At 40.9% G+C, this 26,285-nt stretch overlaps 1 protein-coding gene and 1 pseudogene across 1 annotated transcript; one reads left to right on the forward strand and one right to left on the reverse strand.

The window, feature by feature from the left end:
* Nucleotides 1–2,805: 2,805 nt before the first annotated feature.
* On the reverse strand, nucleotides 2,806–8,197 carry GZMA (granzyme A). Its single transcript, XM_026062728.1, has 5 exons — nucleotides 8,135–8,197; nucleotides 7,264–7,408; nucleotides 5,413–5,551; nucleotides 4,407–4,679; nucleotides 2,806–3,628 (listed from the first exon to the last, which is right to left on the reverse strand). Exons 1-5 carry the CDS (start codon nucleotides 8,193–8,195, stop codon nucleotides 3,455–3,457), a joined length of 792 nt encoding a protein of 263 aa, XP_025918513.1. The 5' UTR covers nucleotides 8,196–8,197; the 3' UTR covers nucleotides 2,806–3,454.
* A 2,412-nt stretch (nucleotides 8,198–10,609) lies between these two features.
* On the forward strand, nucleotides 10,610–16,745 carry LOC112964529 (annotated as a pseudogene).
* Nucleotides 16,746–26,285: the final 9,540 nt, after the last annotated feature.

A 26,285-nucleotide genomic window follows, 5' to 3' on the forward strand; every position in this document is an offset into this window, starting at 1 on the left:
CATTGTTAAAATGACAATCTTTTGTAAGCATTTGAACAGGAGCTCTAGTCTATGCCTGTGTCTCCGTTCTGAGAAAGCATTTAAGCATATATTTAAATTTCAGCCTGTGACTAATCTGGATTCAAAGTAAACATATACTGAAGTGTTTTTTGTAGATGTACTAGCTTTTCTAGCTTTTCCTTTACTGTCAGTCTCTTTAACATGGCCAATATCTATCTGTCTGGAATAGGAATTGAGGACTTGCTGGGCAGCGTGGATCTGCACTGCTAATGTGTTGCAGGATCTTACCGAATACTTGCAAGTATAGTGTGCAGTTGCTGAAAGCAGATCATTGTTCTTGCATAGCCACCTCATTTTGCCTGTGCAGAGGTCTTAACGTACAAACTCTAGGGAAAAATGTGAAATCTTGACTCCTCCCTATAGAATATGTCTTATTTTTATCTCATTGCCTGTTGCATGGCTGGCATATGGTTCGGGCACGGACTGAGACAGAGATCAGAACGCATTTCTGAGAGGTCAGCTTGTTCTGCACCTGAGGCCCATACCTCGTCTCTGCTAATGGCTGAGTCTCCAGAGGTGACACAGGGCATAAGCAGAATTTAAATTGCCCAAACCTACACCATAATGCCCACTGTCCTGTTCAAGTTGGAACACTTTACAGTGCATATGGAATCCAAAACTTCAGGACAAAAATCATTTTTACAAGAGGAAAACCTTGAATTGCCAATGCTGGGAATGTATGTTTCTAGGCTCACCAGTATGACGAAGTGGTTGTCTGACTGTTATGCAATTAAATGGATTAAAGAAACTCGGATGAGGGAATTCTTTTGTTTCTGCACATACAATGCACTGAACAGTCTCTAGCAGACTCTCCTCGGTTTTGCTGCCACTTGATGTCACATTATCTACCTAGCATCAGTCTGTGCAACACAGTTTATACCTTTTCACAGGGTGCTCAGCTGTCCCGTAAGCTCTCAGTGAGCAGAAATTGTTGCATTCTGGATATCAGAATGTCACTGGCTGATCATAACATTTTTCTTAACCAGTAAATATTGCATGGGCTTCATCCTGTAGTGGTGGAGCTCTATTGGGATTGGGTTCAGGCCTCTTGATGAGAGAAATTTGGAGCTCTGTTCCAATCTCCTTGCTCTTGCTCCTACTGCTTTTCCCACAGATTTCCACCACTGGCAAAGATGACAGAGGCTTGAATGTTACGTTTATCATGTTATGTCCAGTTCCGCTAAGAACCTGACTGATTTTGCACAATTCACCAAATAACATTCAGGTAAAAAAAAAAGTTTTTATGCTGGTTTGGGATAGATTCTAAATTTCAAGCTAGAGGAGGAAGGCTCTCTACTTTACTTCTGCCTTGCACATTTGATGCACTGTGGGCTTTTGCTTAGTCAGATCCTCGCTTTCCTGATCTCTAAGGTTCTGCAACACTTGGGTCAAAATGGAGAAAAAATGGATCATAGGCTTTCAAGCAGGATTTTCCCCTGACAAGGATGCTGCCAGTGACTTCCAGGCAAGGGGAAGAAGCAGAGCAAAGAGGAAGAAATAAGATAAAGAAAATGCTATAGCAGGATAAAAGCAAGACAATGCAAAAGATGGGCAAACAGGAGAGTGATGATGTAAGACTAGCCTGTGGAGAGAGAGAAATAGCCCTAGATGATAAGTTGTCTTGAAGATCAGCTATATTGCATTCGAGTAATAAGGATTTTCTATTTTCTGTGAACTTTTAGAATCAGTTCTTTTCTAAGCAGTGGTGCAGCAGTTTTCATGATAAATCAAATAGAAAATGTTTGGACTTCTCTTTCCTATTCCCTGAGTATATAAAGACAGAATCAAAGTCACCACTTTGGGTGTCAGAATCAGTCAGTGGGCCAAATTTTGCTCTCAGTTTCACTGATGCAAATGCATTTGGCTAAGAATCCTTCTTTCTTTTCTATTTCTTTGCTTCTGTATTTGTGTGTGGCCCTTTTTACAGCCCATCAGTCATAGAACAAACATGCAAACTACACCTTAGCAGTGCGGAAAAGGAATGTTGCAAGTTCTGCCTGTGTAACATTTGTTATAGAAAACATGAAAGAACTTCAGCTTCAAAACTTTCAGTAAAGATTGTTGTAGCTTAGACCCTCTCCCCCTCCTCACCCCTCAATATTCCTCTTATGATGAAACTTCTGTTTTGTCTCAACAAGATATCAGGTGGAGACAGATGTGTAAATAAGTTTTAATATGTATTTTCCCATGTTGTGTTTGTAAGTGATATTTAGTTGCTCATTATGAACTGAGCAATGGCTTTTTAATTAAAATCAGGTACCAGATTTCTCCATCCTTTGAATGTCCTCTGCTTTCTGTTAGCTAACTCCTCCTCCTAAGTAAAAAACCCCAAAGCAACACAAAATAAAACCAAGCCCTTTTTGAGGCACTCATGGCATTAAAGATGCCCAAGATTGTTAATATGGACAGGTGGAGAAATATTTTTCATGATAGGTTTGTTTGCTGTTTGAAAAGTGGTTGTTGAAACACTTAAAAATTTCACTGCGTGTCTGTCAATGAAATCCAGCTAACTAGTGGTAATGGAGCCATGAAATAAAAAAAAATTTTTTTGCTTTGCTAACAGGGTTTTCAGCTGATTTTTTTAATATAATCTTGCTGATCTTGGTGCAGTCTGTAACATATAGCACATCCAAAGCATGTATACATGTTACTGTATACACTGTATACAGACTGTACACAGAATACCTGCACTGCAAGAGGCTGGGCATTTCATGTAAATTGACAACTTCAGGCAGTAGATTTTATTGCCATTTCTTTATTAAATGCAAAGTACATTAAAGGGTGAAAGACAGAGGTTTCAAATGCATGAAAGTTAGAAAATACACACTTATTGTGTCACAATCAAGCTGTCCAAACGGTCCAGTTGCTGAGACTTCATTTCCTAAAGCTTACCAGTTCCCTCCACCTGTAAAATCAGGAGTTCTGCTGCAGAGAAACTACCGAGTTTTTCAGGTATCTAGAGATGTACCTGGCACCTCATTTATTTTCAGGGTTGTTTGCAGAAATCTAGATACAGAAGAGTGCAGTATATACTCAACATGCAGTCAGGACCCAAACAGCTGGAGTAGGTTCTTGGTCAGAAATATTCATCCATGTAGAGCTCGGTTTAAATGTTCAGCACAAGAATGTCAGAAGCCTGAGTCACAAATACCTGTCTAATGACTCCATGCTTGAGAGTATAAACTGCAAATGCTGTTAATGTAGGGTGCTCTATCCTGGCCCTGTTCAGGTCACGTCTGCTCTGAAAGCAGACTTGCAGTTTCATCCCTGAAGAAATAAAGCTGCTAAAGCTCAGCGTGGGAATACCTCTTTTACCACTATCATAAAGCTATTTTATAATGTATATTGCAAAACAAGGTTTTGTTACACAAGCACRAAGTAGGAAATTGGCTGGTCAAAATCCAGTCTGTAAATCTCCCCCTATGGTTTTTCTTATCCACAGAACATACTGTTTTGTGAGTCGAGTGTAGATACCAGGGCCGTCAACAACACCGCACTTTTTGGCCTTTCCAAAAGAAGTGATGCCTACCATCACATTATTGCATATTAAAGGTCCACCTGAATCCCCCTGGAAAAAGGAAAAAAAAGTCATTGAAATTTACCAAAGCTTAAAAATCCTTCTCTTGCTTAAATCTTGTTCCGGAAGGAAAAGGAAGAAGCAAAAATGTAGAYAGTGGTATTGTTTTTTTTCTCCTTAAAAGGTAAGTTTTTCACTAGCTGAAAGAAAAAGACTTAAATCTGATCTTTGACATATGAGTTATGTGAACTAAATCTAGGTCACTGCTAAGGAATAGTTATATAGTGTTTCTGAATATGAAAAAAAAAGGAAACTTTCCTCTTGAAAGACAGAAAGTTTCTGGAAATTTGTACCTTTTTTGTAACTTCATTAATTCAGTATTTAAATCTTTTAAAGTGTTGTTATTCTTTCACAGTTATTTATTTGACTTGGTGCCCAGTGAAAATGGTTTTTATCAAAAAAACGTTTCAAAGCCCTCTGACACCAGAGAAGTTCCTCTGTTCAATTTAGTTGCTTGAGAGTGGGCCTATTAAGAATAAGTTATTTTGTGGAGATTTTTCTATTAAGCATCGTTTTGTGGAGGAAGAGAATAGCTATCATCTGCCATGCTTGGATAAAAACACAAAATCTAAAGTCTGCGAAGGTGAATTTATCAGTTTGAAGCTTTGATTTCAAGGCTTTGATAAACAAACCTTTGCTAAATTCACTCATTTTTAGTAAATTCTTTATTGAACTGAAGATGGGCAGAAGTTAGAAGACTGTAAAAGCTAGTGTTTTATATTTTAGTTTTAGTATTCTCTAGGTGGATACAACCAGTAAATATACTTACAAAACATGAGTCCTTTCCTCCTGTCTTAGACCCAGCGCATATCATATTCTCTGTTATATTAGGGCTGCCATTATAATGCTTCCAATCGTTGCATATTCTTCTATTGATGATGGTGACGTTGACTGCCCTTAGTGTAGAGGAAGCCTTTTTCTGTTTATTCTGAGTTTGTCCCCATCCTGCTACTGTACAACTTGTTTCTGGTTTGGGATCAACACCTGAGTTAGGCAACTGAATGACATCCACAGCTTTATTAAGTTTTGCTCTTTTTTTAAGCTGTGGAAGATATGGAAAATAGTTATTATGGAGATAAGATTAATAGAGACCCCTGCAATGTTAATCACTGGATCTTTTCCATCAAGGTAGTGAAGGATTATTGCAATCCTTTTGAGATACTTCAATTGTTTGTAGCAGGATTTGTCTAATCAATGAGGTAACGATGGAATTAGGGAAATGAGTGTCCTTTGTCCCATGAAACCCCATTCAGTGTCTGCCGAAATGTTAGCTCTTAAAAAAAGCCCTGCTTCTCTTCTCTGGCTCTTATACTATTCGGACCCTAAAAAGAGTGAATCTGAGCCTTTTAGCTAGGACAAAATAGCAGCAATCACTGTAGCTGGCAAAGCTGAGAATGGGAGAAATCATAAATTTTTTATTAAAACTGTTTTTCAGACAGAACATTGGAGTTCTTAGCCAGCTTATTTTAATATGTGAAATATGCAACTTTCTGTGAACAATCTTTATTATTTCATTGAAAAGGCAGAGGCAGACATATGTTGGCCAAGCTCCAGAATTTTTATATTTTTAGCTTTGGTATGCATTACAGGAATAGTAGTTTGAATGCCTTAGTCCCCAATTCACATTGGGCTAGATTTGCAGACCAGACTATGTCACCCAGGAAGTAAAGTCTCCAGAAATTCCCTTGACTCATCTCCTTTCCTCATAAGGAGGAAGAAAGTGGTACATCATAGAAGATGCATACTCCTTAAGTGGTGTCTAACTAAGTTTATACCTGCAGCAGCATTAAATCGTTTTCCTTAGTATTAGGACAGTAGCACGGGTAGGGAATTCGTTTTGCAATCTGAAAACGTTGTTGTTGTCTCTCTTTTTTTGCCCATGAATGAGCTCCAAGAATAACGTTGCTTTTTTTCCTGAGAAGAAAGACAATATGGTTAATAGGAGTCACTTGCTCTGAGTCTGTAATTCCTTGCTGTTAAATGTGGTGCTATAATGACCACTTGCTACAGGGCCTCTTGCTTCATGCCTGAAAAGCAACAGTATGTTAGAGAAATATACAACTTTACCATGTTTTCACAAATAGTTAAACAAATTGAGTCAGTGAATCAAGATTTGTGTTGTTCTATTTTCACCTTCCCAGGAGCACAGACAAGGCTCAAGCGCTTGACTCTGAACTGACCCCTTTGGTTCCATTTGGGAACCGAATGGATAGTGGCTGCATCAGCTTTGCTGATGGCAGTGATCTCACCAAGTGTGTCCCTCTGCCATTTGTACTGGAAGCTTAGCAGAAGAGCTCACAGCACTGTTAGGTCAGAAATGATCACGACTGGACCGAATTGTGCCTTTGCTTTGCCCTAACACCTGATGTAGTTTTCAACACCATTTTCTGAGTCCACATGAGATGCATCTCACTTACTTCCTCTCAGTTGTTCTGCAGCTTCACATACTTACTAGATACTGAAGAGGTGAGAGAGTTGTGCCTGCTGGGGCGCTCTGGTATAGAAACCGGGAGTCTGCCCTCTTTGGTCAAGCAAGATGCACCTTTATATCAGACCACAGATGTGGCTGTTTCTGTGAGAAAAAYGTACACTACAACTGAATGGGAGGATATTTTTTGAGCAGGTGTATAGGATGGCACTTTTTTTAATTGCCTCTTACTGCAACAGGCAAAACCCTGAGGAAATGGTCAGTCTTTTTCTTTCAGCTGTTAAGCTCTGTCTAACTGTTGACTGAGTGTCATTAGGTTGATTATTWTTGTATTTTCTCTTAACTGAGGTCTCAAAAAGCATCATTCTTTGCCTTGTGTTAATCTTACGGCTTTTGAGCCCTATGCCCTCTTTGTAGTAGGTCTGGTATATCCCCTGTTCGGATGGTGACAGGAGGAATTGATACGTTTCTCTGCGGTCTGTAGAGTCCGGTGATTCACTGGGCCCGGGAAGGCTGTTGACAGAGCCTGTGTGAGGTCTGGCTCAGCAGCAGCTCCAGGCCTCCCTCCCTGCAAGGACAGCGGGTGGGACGTATGATTCAAACCTCACGTCTCGCCTTGCTGGGGAAGAGTCTTCTGGGCCAAACAGCCGTTTGCATCTTGAGTCAGACGGGARGAAGAAAGGCTGGCTGACAAGCTAACATATAGTTATTCTGTCAAGTCGGGGTCTCTGAACATCTGTCATCTATCTGGAGGATTTTTTCTCCTTTATATCTGCATGCTGTCTCATTCTACAGTGAAAGGCATATCTTTTATGGAATAAAATGACAAGAATTTGATTCTGTTTTCTGAGCAGCTAGACTGACCAGTCCTCTGTTTGGTCAAGCGTACTTGACTGACTGAGAAAACAGGCATAAATCTTTACCCTAAATTCACTACTTCAGTGTTGCTAGTCTGTGCTTGCATGCAGATAGAAGCTTGCAAAATACCTCTTCAGAAACACTGAAGATCGGTACACCTTGTTATAGTATTTCTTAATCACCAGATCACAGCTGTCAACATAAATCTTGAAACACAGTAATCAGAACATAATCATGCTCATGCTAAATGCACAAAACCACCAGGGATATTAACTTTCCTTCTTGAAGAGAGATGGCAGATACTCACTAAGGGCATCTCCGAATCAAATTGAGAACTTACGTATCACAGTGGGCAGCTGTTAACACCCAGTTTGGCTCGATCAAAGCTCCTCCGCAAACTGGTCCATTTTTTCCTTTAATTAGAGCCATAAATGGTTTTGAGTGAGGTGTTACTTCATCTCCTCCAATGATATCCACACACAAACCTGAAAATAAGAATAAGTCACAATACACGCAACAGGGCTAATGAATACTGTAAGAAACTTAAGACTCTTAGAAAAAAAAATAATGTAATTATAAAGTATATAGACACACAAGTATGTACATATGCCGCAATGCTAGTCTTCAGGGTAGACTTAATATTGCTCAGCATTACTACTTCTGTATGTTTCAGTAGGACAAAAATTAGATTAGTGGTGTGAACTTTGACAAAAAAACACCAGAGTATTATTGTTCTTGCACAGATTTCTTTTCCTGAACCTCACTGCCATGGTTAATTTCTCAGCTTTCATTGTGACTAAGAAGCTCCCGATCTGCCACCAGATAAACACTGTGCGATATGTGTCCTATGTGCACTCCTGGAAATGGGGCTATATAGTGTAAGTCATATTAAATGAACATGTTTTTGAGAAAAACAGAAAAAGCAAGAGATTAATACATGTGTATGTCTGGAGATATGAATCAGATAATGATTGTGTTAACTCCTCTGAACTCTGCTCTCTGTGCAGCTTTAATTAAATCCATTCAGATTTTTTTTTATCTGTATGAAAAGGCTAAACACATACAATGAGTGCAAAAGAGCTAATAATAAGAACTCTAAGAACTCCAACAGTAATAGTGAGTGCCTTCTTTATGCTGATACATTTCTACTTAACTCTGACTCTGCACATTACCATTTACCAGCAAAAGAATCAAATGGGGCACTTACTTACCTCCAGGAATTACCAGGAGAATGACAGCAAAGGAGGTGGACAAAGTGAAGAAAGTCCCCATGATCTCTGTCTGGGTTCTCCCCTATTCACTGTTTAATATATATCTAAATGAAAAGGATGTGGTTTTTTTTTTTTCCTCTTAAGGATATTTGACATTTCTAATTGTGAAACAAGAAAACCTCCTCCACAACCTAGCTCACAGCAGAGGTGTTAGTGAGAAATTGCATTTTATGTTGTGGTGTGAAGATAGGATCTCTTCCCCGCGCCCCCCCCAGGTTCTCTACATAGCATTAGCCTCCTGTGAGCACTGGGGTGAGCCACCTAACCTTGCAACCACTACATGTCTGATTACACGGTAGGACTCAGCTCATGTAATTTTAATCTTGTTTCAGTTGCCCACATAAGGATGTTTAATTCCATTTTAGAAACCCCAGGGTAATCTGCACGGCCTCCAGATCCTAGAGGGTACAAGTTTCTCATCAGTCCAATGGCACATCAGCCAGCCCCAGCTCACCTGCCCTAGTGTCCATAGTTTAAGCTTGCACATAATCACTGAAGTCTGTCTAGTCAATATAGTCAAGGGATTCTGCAGAGAGAGTCAGTGGATCAACTGCTCGGGATCTGTTTAGGTGAGCTGAATCACTCTCAGGGCTCTGCTGACCCTGTTAGTTGGATCTCCACTGGCTTAAATCGGAAGAAGAAGGTAARTGTGGGGCTATATTCAGAGATAGCAGAGCTCTTTCTGACTGCTGTGGCCCATCAGAGACATTGTCATTTCTGATGTGGTGACAGCTCCATGCACCCCAAGTCACACCAAGCTTTTCATTTTGCTTCAGTTTTCTTGTCATTACCTACAAATCTCTCATGACTGTCAGCAGTTTCTAGCACTGCTGGCATTCTTTTTTTCGGTGTTCGGCTGAACACAATGCCACCAAGGGGCATAGGTACTGCTCTTTGGTTTATCACTTGTAAACAGGTGTCGGTCTGACTTTATGATTTTTTAAAAGGCAGTTTTACCATATCAAAGTTACTGCCTTATTTTCACCTTTTTACTGTGTGATATCACAGAAAAATATATTAGCATAGGAATGCAAGTAGATTTAGTTAACTCAGAGATTCCTCAAAGTGTTTTAGTGAATCAGTGTCACTTCTACAAAGTTGCATGCATTTGACAGAAAGAATACACTATTAGACAGTATGCTCCGGAAACACAGGCCTTCTTCTGCCTGTTCAGAACGTGAGTCTGCTGTTCATCTTGTCTTTTATTAGCACTTGGTTTTACACAGCTTTGTAAGCCAGCCACTTAGCAGGGGCAAAAACCATGGAAAGCTTGATCATGTTATGCCTTTAGGACCCTGTGGAGCAAAGCACTGATATGTAGAGATAAACTTCAGTGTGTGAATAATCCCAGGAAAAGGATTAGCTGGAGGATGGAGAATGATTTTGAGGTAACTAGTCCTGGCTCTTTTACGAGCTGGTCAATTCTAAAAGACGTGAGAGATGAAATGTGAAGGTTTCACCTGTTTCCAACTGGATTATAACTAATAAGATTCTGTGCCATACAAATAAGCATTTCAATGCTATAATATCCTTCAACAATCTGGAGAGCTGCTGTTCTCTAATTCTCGAATAAAAATGAAAGCTGGATGTATTGGGAGGATTACATTTATGATTCTTTCTAAAGATATTTAAGATGATAGCAGGCTTTCTAAGTTCTTCACACAAAGGTCATGCTGTTTTTTTGTAGTGGTTTACCAGCAAGGCAAGCAGAAGACGGGTACAGACACAGAGGTTAGCAATACAGAAATGTCTCTCCCACTGCTGTGTCTTTTTTATCTTTTACTTGTGATCACTAGTTAGTTAGATATTTTATTTGCATTTGAAACTTGCACACTCTGTGGGTTTCTGCATCTGAATCCTGCACCCTCAAAAGTTATTGCAAAGAAAATAAAAATGGCTCTCCCTGCGTATAGCTTGTCTTTTGCGTCAGGCATTCCTAAACTTATCAGACAACAGATTCCTGCCAGTTCCCAATGGCTCTCATAAACTTCATGTGTGAATCCTCATCAATCTTTTAAATGAAAACGCTACCTGGGCAGTGTAATTCTGCAGGGGATTTGCTGGCTGCCCATGCACCTTGGTCCATGGTTTGGGAGTGACTGCTGTACACTTTAATGCTTAGGAATTTTCTTAGGCACTTGTCTTCTAATGTAAGCATTGTATGAAGAACTGCTGAAATTCCTGGTAGACTTAAAGTACTGCATCCTGACACATGCTGGAGATTCAAGAAATGGGCTGGTTTTAGAGAAATTGAGCTGCAGTTCAGGTTTTACAATATAATGATGTAAAGGGAAAATTCAAAAGAAGGAGCTATTCATAAAAACTGCCCACCACCACTTCCTGTAGGGGACATTCCACAGAAAAGAGTGTATCGTAATTTACAGCCTGTGTTCTCATCAGTGAACAGCAACAGCTATGACAAGCCACCTGCTCGCTCTCCTGCTCGCTCTTGTCACAGTTATCCTACCCCTAAGAAGTAAGTAGCCCTCATAGGATAAAAAGTTCCAGATTCCTGCTTTTCCTGGATAATATGCAAATAACATAGCTTCTGTTGTATTTCAGATGGCTGCACTGACGTTACTGGGGGACACCCTGTGCTTCCCCATTCCTGGCCTTTTATGGCTCTTACCCAGAAAGACCATTTAACTGTGTGTGGAGGAGCTCTTCTTGCAAATAAATGGGTTTTGACAGCAGTGCACTGTAAGTAAGTGTTATTTGTGAAGTTTTTTATACTGTGGCAACTTTAACTCTTTGTTGAGGTGGGGCATAATGTGCAAACCAGCAAGTAAAGCAAGCTGGATGTTGATTTTTTAAGAATTGATTAAATCAGCAATTTTCTCACTAACTAATCTAAGAACTTGTCATTCTGCTTTAAGTTGTTTTGTAAACTACTGGTCTGCGTTGTGTACAGTTAGATCCTGCCAGTGTTACAGGATACAGAACATGCTGATGAAAGACTGTTCCTTATTTATTTATCTGAAACAGCAGTATCTTGGAGAAGGAGATATATCACAATTAACTTCAGAAAATTTTACCTGTGTGCCTGGAACTAAGCCTCAAAATATCCTGAGAGATGAAGTTATTAGACAGAAATTAGATAGAAGCACCATTTTCTGCCCCACCCCTCGATTTAAGCAATCTGTCTGGGCTCACAAAAACTGAATGGCAGAGCTGGGATTAGGACAAGTAGTCTTGTCTGGTTGGTGAGTCAAATTTGAGCACCAAGCACCCCTTCCCCCAGTGAGATATCCCCCAACAGGGATGCTGAACAGCTGGCTCAGGGTAAGGGGGACATCTACTGTTCATGTCAGGAAATAAAATTCCTGCCTCTTAGCTAAAATGTTCTCTAAATCATATTTTAGGTTTTCCAATTATTTTTCTGTATTTTGAGTAACTAAAAGAAAACAGCAGACCAAAACCAATTACAAGATGCTTGTGCAAACCTGACATCCTTAAACACAGTGTGGGCAGCTGGGCCAGCCTTCCTCCACCCTGAAAGGAGGAGGACGTGGCTCCTTTTGTCTTCTTTTAAGTAAAACTAACTGTAACACTTCTGCTGCTGAATCAGGTGTATTTGCCTTTTTTGTAAAAGTAGAAATATTCACATCTAACATGTACCTTTTTGGACATTTACAAAACAAAATCCAAATCTTCCTCTTTGGAATTAAGGGATTTTTTGACAGGAACTGGAGTCTCTCATCTTTTCAGTCAATGGGTCAGAGATTCCAGGGTCAGTTATGATTGTAAAAACTCAGATTTGAGAGCTATTCAGTGACCAGTGGGAAGGGCAGTGGTTGTCTCCAGCGTCATGGAGAGGACGGCAGCTCTGGTCACTGGTTTGGTTTTCTAACAAGGAAATCAGTTTGGGCTGACCTTGAGTGGTAAACCAAAACAGTGTCTGTCTGGTCATCTTCTCTTCAGCTGTGTGACGCTGTCCCTGCAAAACCTACCCACCCCTATGCTATTGGGAGCACTATTAGGAGGTGCAATTGCAGCGCATATAACCTTTCTTGAACTAGTGTCCATAACCACTTTTGAAACCATTTTTATTTCAGACAAAATAGCATGAATCCAGTGGTGTTAACCTCTGTGTGGCCTGCAACCAACCTGTTGGAGACCTGGATGAGGTGGCAGTGGTTTTTTTTCCATGGTTCTGCATATATGCAGTGGCTGATTGCCTCAGCTTTCTGCAAATCTGGCAGTTATACCTTTGGGGGATGTCCAGCAGAACAAAACAATTTTCCCAAGTCATCAAATTATACTATGACAGATGTGTGCCTGTGTGATTACTTGGCCTTCAACCTGAATTTGGTGGTCTCTGTGGATTCCTGAGCAAGCTAAATTAAAGTCAGCAGTCTAATGCTCTACATATTGCAGGCAGACAAGTGTTTGCAGTGTAAAAATAATTAGAACCACAACCTCAGCACACACTGAAGGAGACCTGTACTGGAGAGGGCAAGGATGTGGTAACTCTTCCAGGTCAAAGCTTAGGTATCTAAGAGGTGTATTAAGGCTAAGCTGAAAACAGAGAAAGGGAGAAAAAAAGGGATGGTACATGAAAGAGTCCTGGGGATGGAGTTCTGTGACTCTTGTATCACTGTAGCTCTGAAAACCTCCTCTGTGGATGAAAAGAGAAATTTTTAGGCTCCAGTACAATCTGTACAGTCCATTTTCACAAGCAAAAATTCACATACGAATGAACAGATTGTGTCTTTTAGTGAGACACATAACTGAAATGAAGAAATCAACTCTTTTTTGGGGGGGGGGGTGAGGACTGATAAAGTCTTCATTTTGAATTGAATAAGTTGTCCTGTGTGTCATGAATCTGAGGTCTCAAGATGAAGCACAGGAAACCATCAGTATGTTTTCTGGCAGTGTCTTCTTACTGGACTGCATTACATTGAGCATGACAAAATGAAGAAAGACAAACTAATGAATACATTTCTGATGATATTCAGGGAGCTTGGGGGAAAGGGAGGTTTAATGAATTACTTAACTCTTACAGTCTATTGGCAGGAATTGGACATGTAACTCTGGACTTTGACAGTCTCCCTTTGTAATATTCACTATAGGGGTGTCTTGAGCTAGGCAATGTCTGTTCTTCTTCCTTGATGGGCTGAATCCTGTATTTAGTTAAGGACAAAACTCTTATTAATATTAATGGTGTTCCCTTTAGCAGGGCACTTCCTATATGCATAATGTTGAGCATGAGTATTGATGTGTGTGTTAACATCCCATTGATGTCAGTAAGACAACCTGTATGCTATTAGTCAGGCATGTGACAGTCCTTTGCAGTATTAGGTTGTATATCCACTGAAGTCCATGAAAAGATTATGTAAAGGCATCAGTACCAGCAATCCTTGTGCAAGGGACTCTCCCTATAAAGCCAGCAGACTTTTTCTTTAAAATTAATCCATGACTCTGTAATCACCGAAGGGTCAGCTATTACACTATTATTTCACCAAATGAGATTTACATTAAAGAAATGTTACTTTGTACAGGAAAATATAAGCTTATGTGAAAACATCAAACTGAACAATATCTTTCCTATTTTTAAATCACATTGCCGAAAAATGAAATTGTGAGTTTTACGTTACATGATTTTTGATTATCTTCRGAGATGTTGCTCAGTTCCAGTAGTGACCTTCTCTTCCTGGACTTTCTTTAAATTGCAGATAAAGAAAATCAGAAATTAGAGTTGTTCTTGGAGCCATCAAGCATCCATAGCTGAAAAAGAACAACAGGTATTTAAGGTTTTGTGCTACTTTCCTAATCCCCAGTTTAACAGGTCTTCCAAGGAAAATGATATAATGCTCCTCAAGGTATTGTGTTAACTGCTGTTATATTATTACAGAAGGAATTTTGCTGATGATCGTTTTGGCTGTTCTTGGATATCAAAGAGTACATTGTTTTGATAGCTTAACAATGCCACAGAACGCTCTGCTTTTGGTTGTGCTAATCTAGATAAGGTTAAAGGGTCACTGGCACTCTAAGCAGGGATGACATTTCATGTCCATTCTGTGCTCTGTAACTCCCTTTAACCCGCTCATTGCAGCAACCCCTCTGAAACCCCCAAACACACTCTTCCGTCAATGTCCCTTTCTGGAACTAGCTGGGGCATTTATAGACATGAGTGCCCCAGTGACTCACCACTGTCAAAACATGGGAAGCTTCTTCCTCCATACGTTAGCGAGCACTTTCCATCTGCTTCAGGGCAAAGGCAGACCAGTTCATTTCACTGATTTTTTCTGTGGCCATGCCCAGCTTATCAGGAGCACCAGGTTATTTGACCAGTATGAACACTATAGCAAAATGGATCAGTAGGAAGTGCTATTTCTAGGCTAGAAAGTTAAAACCCTGTTTCAGGATCACAAGGATACCATAAAATCCTTTGTCTGGATTTGATACAGAAACAGGGATAGCTTTAGCCCCAGAACTCACCTGAATGACTGGAGCTCTGCTCTAATGGAGTGCTAAGTGATTTGGGGCATGTCTTGCACATAAACTTTTCATCATTAAAAATGCCCAACAGCATTGGAGATATTAAAAGCACAAGGATTTGTTGGATAAACACATGATTTGTTGTATTGCCTCTCAAAAGCTATAAAGCTAGAACCATTTAACTGACAACCATCCAGCAAAATGTATAACTCCTTGTGAAATGAATCATGGTGCAGTGTTTGTGTGCAAAACAGCAACTGTCTGTTCAGTAGCTGTGAGCCCTTACCAAGTGTATTGAGGATATGTGTTAGTGCTTTTGCTATATTTTTATTTACAGGCTTAAACTGTCCTCTGATGAAGGTTGAATCTGTCAGGTAAAGGCCAACAGAACACAGTTTGGATAATTCCAGGCAGTTTGAATCTCTTAGAACAAAAAAACTCGGCAGTCTGAAGAGTTCGAGACCTCATTTTCCCCAGTTTATGTCTCTGCTGTCATGTCTGATTGTTCATAGCTCTTCCTTTTCATCTTTGTTACTGGGTACATTACACTGTGGTTTGGGACTTTTCTGTGTGTTAGTTAAGGACCAGAATCCAGGTTCAACAAAAAACTTGACTAGCAAGTTACATTCCCRAATAGGACATAGATTCAACAGCCTAACTCCTGGGTAGGTTTATAATTTCCTACTGTAATCAATGGGAAGCTGGGCTTTGAATTCCCTATTGCTGCTGTAGATATGGAATTGCTATACTGACATCAAGAAAATTCTTCTGGATTTGCAGAGGTGTACTTTAGCTCAGAATCAATTCCTAAATATTGAAAAGTGATTTATTAGAAAGGAAAGTATTGGTAAAAAGAGACTAAATGCCAGTTGAAATTAGTGATCAGACTTTTCTTCATTTCCTTCATATTCTGAATCAGACAGCATTTTTCCCTCTTTTTTTTCCCCAGCTGAATGATACTGCAAATCTGAATAAACATGTACAACTTTTGCCTTTGCCAGACTCTGGTGAAGATATCAAACCTGGCAGAAAGTGCAAGGTGGCTGGCTGGGGAGTTACATCTTCAGGAAAACCACCACCATGTCTTCAAGAAACAATTGTTACAATCGTTGACAGAAGAAGCTGCAAGATCAAGTACAAAAAACACATGAAAATAACCAGCAACATGTTAAGTGCTGGAGGCAAAAACATATTTGCAAAGAAAGATGCTTGCGAGGTGAGAAGCAAAGTTATGAAGAGGAGGTGATGTTTTTTTAACAACGGTTCCTTTTTCACTAGGAACAAAGCAGCACTAGATACTTCTGAGGCTGACCAGACTCAAGGGGTTTCTAACTACATTTAGAAGAGACTTTATTGCTGTGTAAAAAGAAGTGTTAAAACTTTGAGAAATTAAGTCAATCTACCAAACAATATCTAGAGCATGGGAATTTGGGTCTGGGGTTATCTCACCTAACTTCAGGTACTTGTCTTCAGCTAAGCTGGTCTCCTTAAGCTCTACTTGTAGTTAATGGAAAGAAATTAGAACTTCTGGCATCTGAATCATCTGATCCTTTCCGGGTATCCACGTGTGAATAGTAGGAAGTTAGCTGTGTCGTCAGAAGTGCTGTTTTAATTTTTCCTTTGATGTCTTCTATGCCTCATCCAGAAGGGCCAATTGCTAAAGAAGTGAGAATCAATTTATGCCAACAATAAAAAAATACCCTTTGAAATAGAGTTATTATAGTACTATGCTTTTCTACAACACTTTATATCAAAGGATGTCTCAGGCAGCCTCTATTTACACCTTACCAAATCCTGTGAAGTGACTTATGTCAACTGATCCAATTTATAGGTCGGAACAGGTCAGAAACGTTTCCAGACATGTCTATGCATTGTGGAGGGCACTGCATGGTCATCTTGAGAGCAACAAACAGACACTGATAGGTGTTCTTTCTATTTCGTGTTTTAGGGAGACTCAGGTGGGCCATTAATCTGTGCCAGTCGATACAGTGGGATTGTTTGCTTTGGAAAAGGATGTGGAAAAAGAAAGATGCCTGGAGTTTATACACGACTGACTGAAAAATATCTTGCCTGAATAAAAGAAGTAATTTCCCTTAATAGAGATCCATGAGACAGGCATGACAGTTTTAATAAATACTGTGCTGTGTAGTAGAATTAGATGATGCTGTTTTGGTGAGCTACCTTCACAAATACCCATCAACTCTGAACCTTTACAAAGAACACCACAGCTTTATGAGGTCAGTTCAAAATACTTCCCTTTGTACAGGTAATGTTTACTCATTTTTAGTAGGAAACTGCCTCTTAGATAATACAGTTTGTATTGGATTTCACCCTACTTTTTAGTATGATGGAAAGGGACTGCTCACTTTATTCATTGTGCCTGGGATGAGGCAACATTTTTGAATGTGTACTCACAGAAAAATTAAGTTTCACATTCATTGTGAATGAGATAGTGAATGAGATGTCTGCTGAATGAGAATAACTAGGAAAAATGCTTTAATTGTTCAAATATTTCATTTTGGCATTTTTTCAAATCCAAATATTTCAATTTGCATAACAAAGTATTTAATTTTACTAAAATAATTTACAGAGAATTAAAAAAAAAGCAGGTAAACACTTCTCCAATTAATTTTCTGTTAAATAAGAGAAAAAAAATAATTTCTCTTTTACTTAAAGGTTATTTTCCCTGATTCTTAGTTACATGATCAAACCAGCAAAATCATCTCTTCTCACAGTTTGGTTCATGATGTCACCCTTCCAATGTGCATCTGTTGAAAGAGCATAAATATTCACTGTAATGAAAGTACTTATGCTTCTCTAATACAGTGCTTATCTAACATCTATCAAAACAAACAGATATTTTACTATTGATTTCAGTGGGCTTTGGGTCAGACTTCTAATAACAGAGGAGCCTGCTGTGTTTCTGAATAAGCCTGTGGTTAGCTGGGTGTGTTCGCGTTATCATCTTCAGAATTTTCCCTTTGTTTGCCAGCAGTTTAGAACTGACTATCTGCAGGGCTTCTGTGGTCCTTTGGTTATTGTATTAATGTATTGAATACTGTAAAGTCTGGGAAGTCACAGGGGCCTGAATTTGGCAATAAACTAAATAATTCTAATACGTCATTGTACTGTCCTTGATTACTGATCAGCAAGCAGCTCATAAAGGTTATGCAGAGAAAGGAGCAAATGGAAATCACAGAGGTAGGTTGGTAATTTGTCATGGTATAATCAAACCTGGCTATATACGTTATGGAGGGCTTGATCCAATTCTCATTGAAGGTCATGGAAAGATCTTAAAAGATGCTAATGAGAACTGGCTGGGACATAGAGATTGGGAAAAATTGGGAAAACCATGCAGACTGTATTTAAAAGTGCAAAGTATAATGTACTGCTGTTAACACTTTTCAGCTAGAGATCTCAAAGGATGTTGCAAACAGAAATTAGTCCCTTTTACTTTTGCAAGGCAAATGACAGCAAAGGTATCATACTTACTTGCCTACTATGGGGGTAGGACACTATTTTTTGCGGAGCAACATAATCTCTAGTAATTTAAGATGGAAAGTGAAGAACACTGGGTAGGTTGTATAAAGAACTTACACGCTTAGGCATTACAGTGCCTATCTTTTTGGCAGTCTGGGAGTGGAAGTGAGGGGTTTGTGCCGGGCAGTGGATACGCTCGTACAGAGTGCAGAAAGAGCTGGGCACTTCAGTGAAGGATGTGAACGCCGGCTGTGCTAAATGTGGAGCTCCCTAGGGCTAGTCAATGGGGACTGCCGAGCAGTGGGCTGCGTGTGAAATCCTGCCCTTCCTGAAGAAGTGGGTGCCTTGCTGAAAGGTTTGGGGAGTGGTCTCCATCCATTTTAGCCAAGCAGCCCAGAGCCMTCTCCTGAGCGGAGGGTGCCAGGAGCACGAATGGCTGAACCCAGCCCACTTCTCTCACAGCAGCAATGGAGGTGCCCACCAGCTGCTTGGAGCAACCACCCTGAGTCAGGACACCTCACTGCCATTCCCTGGGGGACCCCGAATCTCCGCTGGGACAGCATGAAGCATCAGCCTATACACTAGTCTAGGTCAGGGACTTCTGCTTAATGCTGTGCCATTTTGTACCAAAGAATAAGATAATCAGCGGGGGAAAGAAATTACAAGAAAAAGGAAGATGTGCATGGCATTTAGGTCCCTGAGGCAACAGATCAACAGGGGTTTTTAGTTTACCCTTTTGAATTTGTACCATCTCGATTCTTCATATCCTTTCTTGGGTCTAGTACAGTATATGTTGGAGTCTGCAAGAGGAATTTAGATACTCAGAAAATAATTCACTGAAAAGAGGTTTGATCACAAGTGGCAACATGGGAAATTCCATATAGATAAAAGGAAGATGTTTTTCACAATGAGGATAGTTATGCCCTGGGACTTCATGATCATGTGTGATAATGTGTTGTGTGGAATCTCCATCCTTGGAGATACTCAAAACTCAACTGGACAAGCTCTGAGCAGCCTGATCTGACTTTGAAGTTAGGCTAGCTTTGAGCAGGTGGTTGGACTGGATGACTGTCAGAGTCCTTAAATTATTCTGTGATTCTGTAAAGCTTTTGTCAGGGCACTTACCATTTCCACTTCCACAAAAATGCTATGGTTCTGCTATTGCTCTGAGTGTAGTCAGCTTTGAATATTTTAATCTCACCTTATACTTGGAATACAGCAAGGCAGTTCTTAAAAGTACCACATCAGATAAAATATTTCCTGTTGTGTAATTCATAGCTGTAGCCTCTTGGAGATTTTATATGTATATACTCTCCAATTCTAGTAATCCTTGGTCTTCAGGAATCATGGTCACTTAAATGCCAGATATGAAATGTCTCTGAGGATCTCTGAAATTCCACTTATTTAAACTAACTGAGAGCAATACAACAGGTTTTATTTTGCCTAGAGTTTTTATTCTAGCAAATTGACAAAGCTGTTCCAATTTGTTCCTTTGCTTTCTCATGTTGCACCTCCTAAGCTCACGAAAGTGCTCTTCAGCACGCATTGCTTCTCCTAACTTTCATGACCAGCTTTGAGTGGATACCACACAACCAAAATTAAAGCCAGGTAAACACATAAGTAGTGAGTGATACATGAGAAGTGGTCTGGAGGCAAGCTGGGAATTTATAAGGCTTTTTGGAGGTGATAGATATTCCCATCACAGGGAGAGCTGTTCCACAGCTTCTGGCCACCTTGCCAGGGGAAATGAAAGGGGAATTTCTTTCCCACAATATATGATTGTAGGTTTTCAGCTTTCAGGGGCTCACACTCTGCAGAAAGACCTGTTCTCACTGCTTCCATGTGGCATTCTGCTGCATTTGGACAGCATTTTATCCAGCCGAGTGGTTGTTTCACTGAAGATTAATCTGAGAGTCATGGTGAACTCTCATTGCCTTCAGGTTCAGTGTAATAAGGTTTGTTAAACTGCTAATCACAGCTGCTAATTACAGCTCTGGTTTCTGGCAACAAGAGACTTTTCACAGCCTGTAGCCCAATAACATTGGTATTTAATCTCTTCAAGGAGAAGAATTCACTCACTTTGTCCATACTGAGCAAGTGCTGCGTCTCACTGCTGTTGATGGGCAATAATGAGTGAGCTAGTCTGGAAACCATAACCCAGCAGGTTAATTCCAGTTTACATACCATGTCGGGATTTAAGTGTGTGTTCTCTCCTGTAATGTCTTCACTTCATTTACACCACCTTTTCTTCTATGGGGGATGTAGCAGGAGGAAGGCCTTAATTGTCGGGGCCCTGCGGGCACCCCAGCCTTTGCTGTCCCTGCCCCCCCGGGGCCTCCCCTCTGCTCAGCCCTAGGTCCCATTTCAGCCCAGCCTGGGGCCATCAGTCCCTGCCCCACGCYGCCGCAGCGGTGCTGGGCTCCAGTCCCACCACAGCCCTGCCCCGGCCCGGCTGTGGCAAAATATATGGCAAAACTGTACTAAGCTCTGAGGCAGTGGAGGGAAGCCAGCAGAAATAGAGAACTTGCTTTAAAAGACATTGGAAAGGGTAATAGTCACAGAGAGACTTCTTGCAAACTGTTTTGCTCTGGCTGTGCTCACAGGGCGCACAATCAGGAACATCATGATCTGAGAAATCTTTTTAAGTGGCTGCTGTGGGAATGCATAGGATAACTCAATATAGCATAGAAGGATAACTACACTACAAGGGATATTGTTATACTATAGTCTACAGCATACTTTGGCTACCTACTTGAGTCTGGCATTTTGGGGCTGAAACTGGGCTACACGTGTGACAAGTTGCTACGGCCTGCCCTAGAGAGCCAAGTCTCCATAGCTTTATCAATTTACATTCCCTGTGGGCTGCTGTGTGAGGGACTGGAGGCTGGTAGCACGTGTACGCCTGTGTCTTATATGCAGACACACTCACACATAGCTGTGTATACATAATATCAGACCTCATCTTGTTCATAATAAGCAGATTGCTTTTGTAACACAGAGAAATGCCAGCATGCTCTGATTGCATGCAAGTGCCTGGAGAGATCAGTGCCCAGATATTTGGCTAACAGGCCGAAGGCTAAATGTTCACCTCCAGCAGTACCTGCATCCAATAGCTCAGCAGCTGCACATTCACCAATATCCCTCAGTCTGGTTCTTGACACTGAATATAAATGCATAAAAGTTTGGAAGGCAGTAAACCTACCCAAGAGAACCTGAGGTGATAAACCTCCYCCTTGTGATTATAACTCAAATCACAGTGTCCTGAGAGAGTGCTTGTCCATCAGCCCCTCTGGGTGGCAAGCGTGACAAATGCAGCTGGGCCAGGTAGAGTGGTGGGAGTTTTGCAGCTGGGCTATCTCCTTGCTGACCAGGACTGGAAAATTCCCTGCAATTCTGTATTTTCTTAACAACCACAAAAGTACATATGGATGGATGACTGGTTATGCAGTAGAGGGTAAACAAAGTGCCAGGAAAGGGTTAGTGTTGGCTGAATGAGGTGACCAGTTGTGTCATTCACTGTTGAAACCACAAGCCAGGCCAATCCTCAGAACTGAGCTGGAAACAGCAAAGCTGTAGAAAGTGACTCCAGGTACCTAAAACAGCTGTACAACAACAGACACCCACAGAGCCTAATAAAATTCAGCTAGAAAAGCTTTCTCCTTACAAAACTGAGGGGAGCTTATGTTCAGCACCTTGCAGTGGGGCTCCCTCCAGGTTTCAGCTCCTAGCAGCACGGCATTCGTGATCCCAGGTGCCTTCTGTGCGAGAAGCCTCGTCTCGTCTCTTTTAACCTGTCACGCCTCAGCACTGATCTCTGGGTGCCTGTGAGGTGTCCCCTTTCACATTACTTCCCAGTTTCCAAATACCGGCTTCTCATATCAGACCAGCTTCCCTTTGCCGTCCGTCTTTACTTTTACTAGGAATTTCTCAGTGGATTAAAGGAGTCCTGCCCCCGGGAGACTGCTGGCCTTCGCCAGGGCCAGGCTCCCACCCAAGCTCGCACTTTGCAGCCTGGTCTCTGCTGAGTTTACTCCTTGGTCCAACGTTTGTGACTATTTCTGGTTTTGCTGAGGTCTTGCAGGTAAGTGACATTTCTTACGGGGTACGTGCGGAGGAGTCTGCCGTACTGTCACCCAGTGACACCTGGGTGTAGAGGGCAGCCCCGCAGGCTAACCAGGACGCGCGCTGGCGCAGCGTATGGCCCTGGCATAGGATGTATGGCCTGATGCGGAGGCGCGGCGCTGCCGGGCGGCCAGCGGCGCTCCATCCGACAGAGGGGGCTGGCAGCTCGCGTTCGTGCCCGGTGCAGGGTCGCGGGTGCAAGTCAGCTTAGTCCTTAGAGCGCGTCCTGCAACCTCGCCTCTGGGCAGTTTGCTGTCTGGCAGTAGTGACCGATGTTTTGTATTTGTTTTGGCTGTACGTCTAATGCACTGGATGTTCAATGCGGGAATCTTTTCTTTTTTTTAAAGAACTTCTAGTTCTCAGTGCAGAGGGTGGTATTATCTACTGTCAGCAAACGTGGTGATGTTGTTTCCTGAAAGAGCAGCGGTATGTTTGGAGCACGGATTGCACCCACAGCTCCTAGTCAAAGTCTTTGTTTCGTCTTCTGGCTACAGCACCACCCGCCTGTCCAGCAATCTGTAAAAGTAACCTTCCTTTTGGGCAACTCGGTCTGGCATCAGGAAGAAACATTCAGAGAACAGCATTTAACACAAACACAACCATTAGATTTTCAAGATAATTTTCATGGATACTTACCAAGGAGAATTAAAGATAAACTCAGAGGACTCTTTCAAAGTTTGAATAGGTCAATTCGCCATCAGCTGAGAAACTACAGCAAGTAATTTTAATGTGTCTGAAATTTTTTTTTATCCTGATCCACCAGTTACAAAAATTTATCTTCATCTCATTAATGATCTGTCAGGTGGTTCAGATACCTCCATTCCACTATGTGTATAACCCCACAATCATATGATGAATTTATTTTTTGATAGAATAATAATCAGTCTATTAATTGGATTAATTGGATTGATTAGTAATCAATTTTTAGAAAACTTCAAGTAGGTTAAATTTAGTTGTAATTAAATCAAACATGGTATAGGTTGCTTCAAAGCCTGTGAGATCAGCTGTGAAATGTGAAGCCAGTCAGCCACCGATTTTATCAAATATGATTGTGTGTAAAAGCTGTACCAACACCCACATCCTCATCATGACAAAGAGCAAACCACATTAGAAAGATGAGCAAAAAAGTCCTTATTTTAAAGAAAAGTAAAACAGAAACTTAAAACTCTTGGCCATTTCCAAAGGATCTGATGAGATTCACTGCATAGCTAGTGGAGTTTCACAAGGTTGATTTTTACGTGCCTTTGTTTGTAAAAGGCAAGAGCCTTTACCCTATTAACACACTCTCATGAAGCCTTTGTTTCAGTAAATTAGTAAGCCTTTTTGCAGCCACATGATACATAAAAAAATAAGATAAAAATTAAAACAGTGACAAGATCAATAAACAAAAAAAATTGTTTAATCACTCTTAATAGCTACTTTCATGAAAAAATATTAGTCACGAGTTGTTAATTAACTATTTCCATTTAAGTGAATAAACAACATGTGGTTGTTAGCTTTGGTTCTTTGGTTATCTTTAAATCCCATAGAGGACATGACTTATCAAGATGTAGTGCCCAGCTTTCTTGGACCATCTACATCTCAAGTTGTCATAGCTTAAGCCACATCCCTTCAGGCCCCCTTGGTACCAGATAAAAGCAGATGCTTGAGAAGAAGGGGGAGCAGTGGATTAGCTTGTTTGCAACCCCCTGGCATTTTCAAATTGCAATACTGACCCCTCAGCACAGAGAATTTAAATATGTGGACAATAATGTGGCTTTCATTGATTAAAGTCTGGGGCAAGTGCACCCTGTGCCAAACCCTGCAGTTGTGTCCTAGCGCTGGTCTTAGCAGAGTGCGAGTGACAAATGGTCACACAGAGCGCACAGTTATTCTTTGAACTGTGTATTAGGGCATGCTGATGGAGCACAGGGTGGAAGCTTGCACTGCTTCCCTTCACTGGGGGTAACGAAAGGTGCCATCTTCCTAGGCGGTCCTTCCCGGTCCTGTAAGGGAATTCCTACTATGTACAATATACATCATAATAAAAAGAGTAATCTGGAGGCAGCAGTTATATTTACAGCAGTAAAGGTCTTGCACACACCAAGACAGAAGATTAACTGATACTGCTGCATTTTCTTGCTGAAATATTTCAAAGGGATGGGCTCTGACGGCAGGTTTTCTAAAGGAGGCATGGACACTAAAACGGGCTCAGGGCTCTGATGCTCATGATTCAAGATACAGCAGCTTCATAAGTTATCGCCTCGGCAGCTGGTGAGGGAGCGGTGCTCGTGCTCCTCCGGGAGTGGAAACGGGTGGCTGATGGGAACTAGCTTGCGGAGCTGTGAAACGTGCAGAGGTGACCAGCCAGGCAGCACCACAGCCAGATTTGGCAGGGAGGGCACCTCAGAGCCCCGAATTATCAAGCAAAGTTGATTGTGTTTTCTGTCTTAAGGAGAGTGGAGCTGATCTTACCAGGTGGTACACTGTGCCAAGATATTGAGAATATCTGCGCTAGGTAACAGAGCACATTTGATAGAAAGATAATGAAAAAAATATACTCAGTTCTAATGGGATATTTAGAGTGTTTCTCTTCCAGGCCTCTTACCCTTCCCTTGTCTGTCCTGCATCCAGTCACTGAGGTCAGGGTCAAGGTTGCTGCTACCAGTTTTGATATGCTGATCTGGGACAGGTGGGTTGTTCCTCCATCAGCTGTGCTGGGCCAGGTGTTTCTCTTCTCATGGTTGCTAGTTCCAGCTTAGCCATCCTGGGCAGTATACGTTTACTTATCTGTACACTCCTGGTTTACTCTAAATGTATTTCACTGGGGAGAAATGGGCACAGCCAGACATCATGTCCTGTCTTAGGCACTTATCTTAGGCAATAAACAAAAAACATATCCTTTCCCTCTATTTTGGTTGTAGAGGATGGACTTACTTGTTTACTACTGATGCTCTATAAAATGAAAACATTTTTTTTTCATTTTATGAAACAGGATAAGCCACTAAAGCCATAACTTAAGATCCTATTGCCCAATTTTGGCCAAACTAGCCTCATGGGATCTATATCAGGGAATATCTTGTGTGCCACAGTTTCGGCAGCTGTTTTCTACTATAAACAACCACTTCTGGCTGACCCTCGCCCCAGTCGCCTTTTCAACTACTTGACCGGCAGGATGAGATAACCTGTGTTTAACCACTACCCGACCGATATTCATTGTCTGTCGCCCTGTAGGCCGACCCCTGCCACAGTGAGGAGGATTTGTCGTACAGCATGGGAGCAATCCGTGCAGAGCACTTGGAGCTGAGCAATAACTATTTGACTTTAGTTAAATCATCTAAGAAAGTCTGTCTGACTGTGAACTATTTCATCTTAAAGATTCTGCTTGCTTAAACAGTCTATTCTATGAGGGACAAGAAGCATCTAAAGTCACGCAAGGTCGCTCTCCGATAACTCAGAAGACAGAAAGGGAAGGAGAAAATATCAATACGGAGAACTCGTATAATCAGTCTGTAAGGTTCATAATTTGGCAAAAAAGCTACAGCTTTGAATCATTTAATGAAATAAACTCTTTTTTCAGATATTTGTCTTAAAGGATTAAGCTTCTGGGCATTTGATTAAATGATTGAAAATTAACATCAAGCTTTTAATCAAGTAACTAAGGTTGATCTATGAATAAAATAGACACGCAATAAAACTCACCATATTTTATTTAATTCTCTCAAATATGTTGAACTGATATAAACACATATAAATTATCTAATTTTTGAGAAGCCCCACTGAAAGTGGCTTTCATCTATTCTCATGTAATTTACCTAGTGTTGAATATTAGTTACAATAGGCCAATACTTAAGTTTTTATTTTATTATTTTTAGTGAGGTAAGAAAAATTCCACTTCAATGAGATTTGCCGCTTTGGATTCAAAATTTGTTTCATATAATTAAAAGGTTAAAAAAAAATCCATCTTTAGCTTAAACCGAACTTTAAGCACAAATATAACAGGTTTTAGCTAGGCACAAATGTACTCAGGTCTCTCTGAAGCAAAGCAGAAGCCATTTTTTTCTGAATA

This window comes from Apteryx rowi, unplaced genomic scaffold (genome assembly GCF_003343035.1).
Source record: "Apteryx rowi isolate R43461 unplaced genomic scaffold, aptRow1 scaffold_192, whole genome shotgun sequence".
NCBI lineage: Eukaryota > Metazoa > Chordata > Aves > Apterygiformes > Apterygidae > Apteryx > Apteryx rowi.

Coding starts and splice junctions, on each gene's coding strand:
- GZMA (XM_026062728.1), bottom strand. CDS start 8,195: ATGGGGACTTTCTTCACTTTGTCCACCTCCTTTGCTGTCATTCTCCTG. Junction 7,409..8,134: donor TCTCCTGGTAATTCCTGGAG/GTAAGTAAGTGC, acceptor TCTTATTTTCAG/GTTTGTGTGTGGATATCATT. Junction 5,552..7,263: donor ACAGCTGCCCACTGTGATAC/GTAAGTTCTCAA, acceptor CTTTCTTCTCAG/GAAAAAAAGCAACGTTATTC.